At 39.4% G+C, this 9,848-nt stretch overlaps 2 protein-coding genes across 3 annotated transcripts in view; one reads left to right on the top strand and one right to left on the bottom strand.

Annotated features, from left to right (window-relative positions):
* Positions 1–1,220: 1,220 nt before the first annotated feature.
* Positions 1,221–5,140, bottom strand: ccr6b (chemokine (C-C motif) receptor 6b). The gene is made up of 2 exons (XM_041060877.1): positions 5,044–5,140; positions 1,221–3,114 (listed from the first exon to the last, which is right to left on the bottom strand). Exon 2 carries the CDS (start codon positions 3,103–3,105, stop codon positions 2,014–2,016), a length of 1,092 nt encoding a protein of 363 aa, XP_040916811.1. The 5' UTR covers positions 3,106–3,114; positions 5,044–5,140; the 3' UTR covers positions 1,221–2,013.
* A 2,480-nt stretch (positions 5,141–7,620) lies between these two features.
* The window catches only part of crybg1a (crystallin beta-gamma domain containing 1a), a 38,941-nt gene continuing 36,713 nt past the window's right edge, over positions 7,621–9,848 (top strand). For both annotated transcript variants that reach the window (XR_005896210.1, XM_041060200.1), the window contains exon 1: positions 7,621–7,971. Coding sequence is in view for 1 of the 2 variants with exons in the window: in XM_041060200.1 (XP_040916134.1) it covers positions 7,637–7,971 (335 nt within the window). In the remaining variant the exon portion in view is untranslated. The remainder of the gene's footprint in view (positions 7,972–9,848) is intronic.

The raw sequence follows: 9,848 nt of genomic DNA, 5'->3' as shown, positions 1-9,848 counted from the left end.
ACTTTGACTCTAGTAACCTGTGGTGGCATTTATCAGGACTGACATCAACTGCAGGAAATGACCCTAAAACATAATGATTTATGGGCACAAGGAGATCAGTTTAGAAACCACATCTGGATCACGCCTCACAAAACAGAAAAGTTTATCATCTTCTGTTAAAGCTGATTGGTTACTTTTTGTATCGGGCATCTTTGCAGTGTTTCCAAGAGAGGACATGTGAGTATTTAGCAGGTACAGAGTTCACAGTTGTAACCATTTCAGTTTAGTATCTCAGCATCTTCTAACTACCAGTTAACACAAAGCACACAAAGTCATAACCAAAGTTACTATACTTTCTCCTCTGAATTCCAGGAACAACAATCCAACCACTGAGATTTTTCATTCTGGACCCAAGTGGTTGAACAAGCATCAGACTGAAAACCACACACGGGCTAAAAAACCTGAACAGTGAACCCAAGCAGCTGTTCAATCAACAGTTCATCGAGCTAAACAGTGAGTACTTCATGTCAACCTGCCATTCAGGCTTTCAATTGTTTTCCATTGCCTTTACCTCACCAGCCCATCTTTATCAATGACACCATCTTTTCTTTCAACCACATGTACCACAAGAGAAAAGACCTGCTGTACCACACATAAGTGTTTTAGATTGTATCTGTGCCATTGTCTTTAGGCCCTGTTACTGTAGACTGTGTCACAGTGTGCTGCCACATTGCTGTTATCTTATCTGGATTGTCAGAAGAAAATGAATTCAACCTTTAGGGGGTTGACTGCACGCAGATATTCCATCACACACCGTAATGTAATGTGTGTAATGTGTGCCACCAGGTTACCAGGTTTAAATGTCAGGTAATCCTGAGTACGAAAAGTAACGACTTTCCAGTCTAGCTCAAGTATTATGTTACATGTTGGCTGAATGTGAATGTTGTGTGTGCTGTTCAATGGTATAAAATCTATGGTACGAGAGATTATATCAATACTCAATAATCTGGTCAAAGAAAGAAATTTCAGACCATGTTTATTCAGACAATATGACAGAAGAATATAATCAAGATTTACAAAATCCAAAATGTCAAAGCTTTATAAATGTATAACACAGTGACAGTACAGTGAATTTAGAAATATGAGGAACTTAAGCTTCTTGTTTTGTTTTGTTTAAATGAGCAGACTTACAGGAATACAAGAAAAGAATAGTATGTCATTATGGTAACAATCATACATCAGTCACTTCAGTTACATTAAAAAAAAAAAAAAAAAAGATGTTAATAAAACCAACAAAAGCAGCCGTCAGCGGTCGTGAGTTTGGTTAAGGATAATACGTCATTCACACCCATAGTTACATATACACTGGATATATACAGCTGGATATTTGTGTGAGGTGATCAGATTGACGAATAGATCTAATTTCTATAAATTGGCCCATGGTGCTGTTATTGTTAATGTTATTAGTTGCACCTCTGCTCTTCCTGCTTGACAGGTCTGTACAGGTGCATGTGATCACATTACTGATTTTACACATAAATGTCAGATTAATCTTAAAACATGGAACATGTGTAATATCATAATAATTCAAATATAAAGTGAGAAAATTACTCTGATGATGATCTCTGATGGGGTATAAATCTTCTTGGACTTGGAGATAATTATCAGAAAGCATATGTTACAAAGTGGGAGTATATAGAAAGACATGGGTGTGTGCCAGACAGTGCTTATCTTAAGAAAAAGTGCTACTAGTTGCGTTATGTGAAGCGAAGGATCCAGCATTTTCTCAAGTTGATGCATTTTACAAACTAAAAGTCAAGATGTCTCCGTTTCTGGTTGCCTTATTTTGACAGCTTTTTAAACTTTGTTTCTGTGGCGCCCCATCTACTCTACTAACGTACAATGTTTAATCACTGGAGTTACCCAGTATTTTTTAAAGCATTGATTTTACTTACAGCTACAGCAGAGCAACGGCTTGGGAAGATGAGAGGCTCTTTGAGCTTTAGCATCGATCTCCTTCAGAAGGCTGCAGCGTCATGCACTGAATGATGACATGTGGTGAGAGCCTTCTGAAGACTTGTAGCCTGAGATGCAAACATCAGATGTTCCGCGAGACGAGCGAGCAGAGTAGATGTACTTTTTGCTAAAGCACCACAGATCCAACATTATTTGCCGGAAGTGGCTTCTGAACTTCACCCCGATGAAGGCGTAGAGGATGGGGTTTAGACAGCAGTGGAGGTACGCTACACCACGGGAAATGGCCAGAACCTGGAGTTTAACCTTTTCTGCCTCACAGCTCCTCTCCTTGAAAAGAGACAGAGTGTGTTTCAGCAGAGCCACATTGTAGGGGAGGTGGCACAAAATGAAAACCACAACAACCGCCAAGACCACCCGGACAGCCTTGTGCCTCTGGCTGCTCTGCGGTGCTCTCAGCAAGGTGCATATGATGCTGGAGTAACAGAACATCATCACCAGCAGAGGCAGCAGGAAGCCAAATGCCATTTGAAGGCTGGGAACCAGCACCTTCACTAACTTTGCTGTTTCATTTTTACTGAAATACAGCTGACATTTCACAGTGACCGTATCCGCCCCCGGACTTGGTTCTTCAAAGCATTTAGTGTAGATGAGTGTGGGCAGAGTTAAAGCCACTGCAAACACCCAAACAGAAGAGCAGATGAGGCGGCTGTAGATAAGAGAGCGTGAGCGAGCCCCAAAGGATCTTCTTGCCTGAACTATAGCAATGTACCGATCACCGCTAATGCACGCAAGCAGGAGCATGCCACTGTAGAGGTTGATACCGTAGGCTGACCTTAGCATTTTGCAAGCCAAAGAACCCATCGGCCAATTGTACTGCTCGTTGTATATGATGAACGGCAGGGCCAACACGAAGATCAGGTCTGCCACAGCCACATTGAAGAGATAGACATCCGTCATCGTCTTGGTTCTCTTGTAGAATATGTAGGTGACGATTACAAGAGAGTTGCCAATCAGGCCGAAGGCACAGATGAAGGAGTGGATGTAGGTTTGGGTGATGATCTCCATGGGGTCAGGGTCGAGGTTGCACAGCTCTTCATCAGGGTAATCTGAATTTGTATTGTAATCGTAGTTTAAAGTCGTAAGCTCCATGTTTTTAACCTGAAGAAGAAAAGACAACCATAAACACCAAGTAGCAAATAACTGAAAATATAAATAATCAGTTTCACTGCTGTCACTACTGGTTAGTTTACACGGTAAGATATTACAACCAAAACTTAAAGAGTGTGATGTACTGCTTTATTATGAAACTGCTCAGTTGTGTATATAATGCACTTAAAATTGACTACACATTGACAAATTACAAGATTAAGTAATAATATTTATTATTACTGTAAATGTGTATTAATCATATTGGATTGTAACTATGCAACCCAACATGATGGGACTGGATACATATCAATGTAAGCAATGCATACACCAGTGTGTAAGCATTGCTTTTCTGTTTCAGCTTGTAAAGCTGGGGCTAATTGTAACTACTTTATACACATTTATTTATTTGCATGATCATTTATTTATTTATTTATTTTCCAATAACTTGAATCTTGAAAGTAACCAGTAACTAAAGCAGTAAGACAAATGTAGAGGAGTGAATAGTACAATATCTGCTTTGAAAACTGGTAGAAGTAGAAGTGCAAGGCAGGTTGAAATGGAATTACTGAGAAAAGTGCAAGTACCTTAAAACTGTATTTCAGTACAGTACTTGTACTTAGAAAGTGTATTTAAGTACTTTCCACCTTTGAATGCAGGGCTTTTACCTGTCATAGAATTTCTATTACTTCTATTGAAGTAAAACATCTGATGGTTTATGAATTGTAAGTAATGCCTAATAATTAATGAATGTATTCTTTAACGGTTCAGTAATAAAAACTTGTCATATATACAAAACCCTCATTTAGAAAATGCTGACATGCATTTTAGCTGAAACAATAACACTCCGTTCTTCATTTAGGTTGGTAACACTGTGCAGTCAACAAACTGGAAAAAAATAAAATAAAATAAAAATTCTAGCGTATAATTTTGATCGTTTAGATCACAGTCTGCTCTGTGCACAGTCGGGGGAAAACTCACATCACAGCTTTTTTGTCTGTTTACAGAATAAAAGCCAGTGTTCTAGTTCATCACTTCCTCTGCTAGTGAGTGACCCATTTTCAGCCCCATTAGGCATTAAATGAATGCACTCAAAGGTAGACTGCAGGTGGCTGCACTCTGTACTTCGATTGATCTTAAGAGCTGATAAGATCCACATCAGCGAGGATCTTAGATGTATCACTGAGATTCAGTTTGACTGCAGGTAGGTCGCTGACAGATAACAAGGCCAATAAACACCAACAAGCCGAGCGGTGACATGAAACTACACAAGAAAATAATAGAAGTGAAGTTTCTCTGTGTGACACTACAACTTTCAACTTTTCAACTTTCAACTCCTCTTGTTATTTTTCTGTTTTAACTGATGAATGGAAATTGACACTAACCAACACTTTTAGCTGCTAAAAGACGCTTTCATTCATGCAAATTATGGCAAGCGAGAAACAAACTTCAGAAACCTGATCTAAGGAACCAAACCTGATAATTGAATCTTATTTTCTTGTTTCAACACTTTCACTTCTCAAAAATCACCATTGTAAGGTTATACATAATATAGAAGTACTCGTTGACAAGGAAGATATCAGGTTTTGTGCGTCACATATAGAATGGTAAAGAGATGAGCCGTTTGTGTAGAAAGAAAGATTAGATTTTGAGAACTTGTGTCTTGTGTAAATATAGTTTGCATATTTTACAGAAGTGGCAGTTCTGTAAAACTGTTCTTTGAAACTTTCATTTCAGTCATTAAAGGTGATCAATTGTTTTAACAGTGTGAAAACAGTGATTTTAAAAACGGATCAGTACATTTCAAGCTTTAAAATTTATCACATGCACTTTATCAAAAAAGTATTAAAATCATTCAGTTACCAAACTGATTTTTTTTTTTCCAGCACATAATTTAGAAAACTTTTGTGCTTATTTGTGTTTTCTTTTTTCCGTACGTACCTTGCAGAAGGATGGCTTACACTCAGTTAGTTTCTCGATCTTCTGGATCTGGCCTTGCCAAGTCAAATGAAAGTAATATTCCTCGCAGGTGCCAGAGCTTCACTGGCCTCCCAGCTGCATATGAAGAAAGAGCTCAGGGTTGGGGCTTTACGTGCTTAAAAAATTTCAAAAGAAGAACAAGATTAAGCCCAAACCACATTCTCAAAGGCTCTGCCTCTGTGTGAGTACAGTGATTCACTCAGCTTCCTGCTTTTGATTTCGAACTCATCTGCTACCCACCTATGAACACAGATCCTCCTTATCTGATGGTTCTACTAAGAAAATAACGGTTTGTAATCTTCTGCTTACAGGAACATCCCCCCCCTGCACGCTTAGTGCACATTTGGAGGTTTCTTATGCTTTGAACAGCTACGCCCTCAGAGGTTGTGCTTTTGTTTTTATCATCAGCTACTTTACATACAGAAAATGTCCTTATTGTCATCAATAAAAACTGAAATAGAGTTCACAACCTGCTGAAGAACAGCTTGCGTCCCTCCCTCACTCTTGCTTTCTGTCTTTAAACACTCACACAGATGTATTTCAACACCCCCAAACAGAAAATTTTACGTCCTCAAATCTCAGCTGGGTTTGGCTGCACAATTCTTTTTTTTATTAATATTATTATTATTATTATTATTATTATTCCTAGTCACTTATGTTTTTCATTGCCATCTTATTTTTTTTTCTTTCTCTCTTTTTTGTTTTCTTAATAATTTATATTTGTGCAAATAATTTCTCCTTTTTCTGCCTTTTCTTTTAGGGTTTTCTACATTTACCGATTTTTGTGTGTCAGGTTTCTGGTTTGACTGATAGAAAAATAAGTAAATATGGACCAGAATGTTGCTTTTCCCCCACATGACCAGCAGAGAGAGCTATTATTTCAGTGGACACTTGTTAATTAGTGGGCTTTGAGAGTGAAAGGCATTTACTTACATATAACTTTAAGTTTACATAGACACACTATGAGATACAATATCTCTTATTTTGTTTTTGTCTTCATTTGCAGGGACACAGTAAAGGTTTAAACAGTCTCAGTCTCAGCTGAGCTTTTATTTCAGGAAGCAACCATCTTCTGGGCCTCACATACAGCTCAATGAGACACATTCAAAACCTTCACCATAGTAAATAGCTCTTCAACAAAAGTGCAAAAATCCAATTAATTACTGTAACACAATTACTTCACATGCATTTGCAAATTTGCCCACTGTTCTGATGCAATCAAACATACAGTATTTAAGGGAGAGCTTCTGCAGCATGTTTTTTTTTTAATCCTCAGCATGCTTGTGAGTTTTTGTGGATTTTTTTTAGTAAAAAGTTTTTTTTTCCAATAATATTACAACAAACATGGACTTGACCAGAGCCAAAGCTGATGTCTTCAAATTGCTTTTTTTTGTCCAAACTACAACCTGACTGATACATCTGTAAGAGAAAAAACATTCATGTTTAAAAGAAGGTAAAGTTATTTTTAAATTTCATAGAAGCTTATCATTGTAAAGAAGGAACTTCAGAATAAGACCCTAATTATGTAATGTCATACCAACTTTTACCACTTAAGCGCTCTTTAGAGACAAACCCATACTTCTTTTGCAAGAAGCTGAGGCTAAGCTGGAGAGATTGAGAGATTCAGGAGGTTGAGTTTCATCAAGCAGCAATCTAAAACGTTTGCTTTCAAAATAAAAGCTTTTTAGTGTATCATACTCTACCATATTGTTTTTAGTGTTAACCTGTTTCCAGTACCCCAGGACAGGTGTCTCAGTGGACCCCAAAAATAGTGATGCTAATGGTGACAGTGGTGACCCATATACATTTGTGGCCCATTGAGAGTCAATCTAGACTGTTTTTTTCCCTGCTTTGACATGTAAACCTCTTTAACCTCATTTAGTCTGCAGTCTGTCAAATGAAACAAGCAACATGAATATGTCACGTTGGACACTGGAAACCTGTGGTGGCCGTTTTACTCTGTTTTCTAACATTGCAGACTAAACGACTAATTAATTGAGAAAATATAAATAGTATATAGTGCAAATTAAATGATAATGACTTTGACCATTAGTTGCAGCCTGACATTATACAATAAAAAGTTACACATGCTGGGTGTAGATTGCAGTATTTTGTGTTTAAAGTTTACCACTTTAGTCCAACAAAAAAAAAAATAATAATAATAATTAAAATAAATAAATGAATAAATGACTGTATATCTCCCTCTGAATTTTATTTGAAGAAAATATAACTGCAAAGTGAACTGACGGACTTGAACTCATGACCTTAAACCAGACAGCTGTCTGGTGAACATATATTCGTTTATGTGTGTTAAAACTCGTGCAGCCTACTTATAATGCGGCATGGATTTTATTTTGAAGGTTACAATAGGAAATGTAGTTATTTCCTCTGACTAACTTCATCAGCAGCACCTTTCTCACCTGGAGGAGCACGCGATAAGTATGGGCAGGTCTGAGTCCCTGCGGCAACCTGCTCTGCAAGGTTGAATCACTCCCCCCCATGGTTTTATCTCTCTGCTCTCACTTTCTCAACCAGGAGCCGTCTTTCAGACACCATGAGTAAGTCCAGCACGCTCAAAGTCCGGAGTTTGTTTAAGTTGAAATCACCTGAGAAGGAAAACAAAGAGCTGAAACGCTCGGGGTCCCTTCAAGATGCAGCTGCAACCAGCCCCGGAGACAAGTCGGGGACGTTACCGGCGAGCCCCGGTCCTTTCAGCCCGGGAGACAGCGCCGCATTGCCCGATGATGTTTTACCCGTTTCCCCGAAAGAAAAGAAGGGAAGGCGGCTGCTGCCATTCAAGCTGAAACGGAAGAAATCCAAGCGCAAAGCAGGAGGAGGAGAGGTGTTCTTCCCTGAGACCGATGAACTGGACAGCTACAGCAGCCGAGTGTAAGATAAAAACTTTTAATAAACAAACCACCACAGATAAAGGGCACAATCCCCAATTTAGTAAAAATGCTGGTCTTAAGAACCCTTAGCAGAAGATATCTCTTGTTAAATATATTCTGTGTAATTGTATTTATTCACATTTTTCCCACACTTTGTAGTTGACTTGATAAAGAAACTAATGAGACCCTGGAAGTTCTCCCAGAGGCCCCCTGCAGACCCTGGACCACACCTGTCCTTAGACCCCTCAGAGCACCATATTTCACAGGCTGACAGAAGTGAGGGAAGGACTGAAGTGAGCAGAAATGTCTCACTGAGGGACTCTTTCTAAAATCTAACTGCTGCGGCACCGAGCTGTGGCTGAACTACTGTAGCCTTGTCTCACTTTTGTTGTTGTTGTTATCAGTTTTGAAGGAAGCAGAGAGGTGAACCTACAGTGAGAACTGGGTAACTGTCCTCACACAGGACATGAGAGGCTGTTATGTGTCCAGTGTCCTATGCAGTTTCAAAAGTTTGATTTTATAATTAAGCCCCTCGCTCTGTGACTGACCCCTCTCTGTCTTTGAGCAAGGCACCTGACCTCCACCCCTTCTCTCCTGCTCATTGACCAATAGTGTTGTTGCCGTCGTTGCACTTGCGTGGCTCCTTGATGGGAAACGTGGGGAAGTGTGTGACTGTGGAGCGGTAAATATACTCGCTGAGTCACTCTTCCCTGGATAAATTAAAGATTCAAACTGAAACTGGTTAACCTCGAGCGGTTATGATAATGGCAGAGAAGTTTCCAGTGCTCTACTTGTTCCACATATTTCCAGTTCTCCTTTCATTCTTCTGGCTCAGACCCACATTGTTCCTTTGTCCAAACCAATTTGATGATGGGTTGAGAACCATTGCCTCTGACTCAGGTGTGTTTGTCACACGTCGTCAGGTTAACCTACATTGACAGATGCTGTTGTGCTGTGACGAGGAAGGCGGCCTTTGCATAACATGTAACGCTGTGATGAAAAACCTGCCGTGCAGGTATGACACATTTTCCTGTTGAGTCCAATTATATTGCGGCTCAGTCAGGTTGGTGTCTGAGCTGGTCAGGATCTGAGTGAACATGACTTACGCAGAAGATAAGAGTGACACGGTACACCGTTTGAATCATGTGATGTGGGGATGCAAAAACTGATTTGATAAGAATGATCACGTCTTTTCCAATCAGCTTGCTCGGCTGTAGTATTGTCGCTTGGTGTTGTTCGAGCTTTGGTGCGTCAAAGTAATGATCTCTGTTCAAACCTGCTGTGATCAGCTGTCCTTGCTTCCCAAACATCCGCAGACCAGCATATTTGTTTGCTTGCCGTGGTGTCTACAGCTGCGAGGGACAGTGAAACTCCAAAATCAAGATGTGACACAGTTCAGTTTTTAAAGCTGTCATGGATCAGTTGTGGGCAAACTGTGGCCCACTTACACGTCCAACAGATTCTGAGCAACGTTATTTCTCCTGTTTAGGTTCTGGCCTCCTCATGTGCAGGTCTACAGTTCAGCAGTGATGATAAGATCAAAAATCTCCACTACGTTGACAGGTTAGAAAATGAATTGACAACTTTTTCATTTATCAAACAAACATGTCTGGTTCCAGCTTCTCCTACAGGAGAATTTGTTTTTCCATTATTAATATATCAACTAATATGACCCCACACCACCGCCTGCTCGGCTGTGATCCGTACATGTCTGTGATAGGCCAATATTGGAATGGATGGATATATTGGTCAGGCTCTAGCTTGGGCAAGAAACAAAAAGAAGCAGATGTGAACTGTGGCTCTGGTTAAGCCCATGTTTATAGTAATATCACTGGAAAACTTTTATTTATTTATTTTATAAACTTAATAAACTTTATA

Source organism: Toxotes jaculatrix, chromosome 17, assembly GCF_017976425.1.
Source record: "Toxotes jaculatrix isolate fToxJac2 chromosome 17, fToxJac2.pri, whole genome shotgun sequence".
NCBI lineage: Eukaryota > Metazoa > Chordata > Actinopteri > Toxotidae > Toxotes > Toxotes jaculatrix.
This window is presented reverse-complemented; position numbering and strand designations above follow the sequence as displayed.

Coding starts and splice junctions, on each gene's coding strand:
- ccr6b (XM_041060877.1), bottom strand. CDS start 3,105: ATGGAGCTTACGACTTTAAACTACGATTACAATACAAATTCAGATTAC.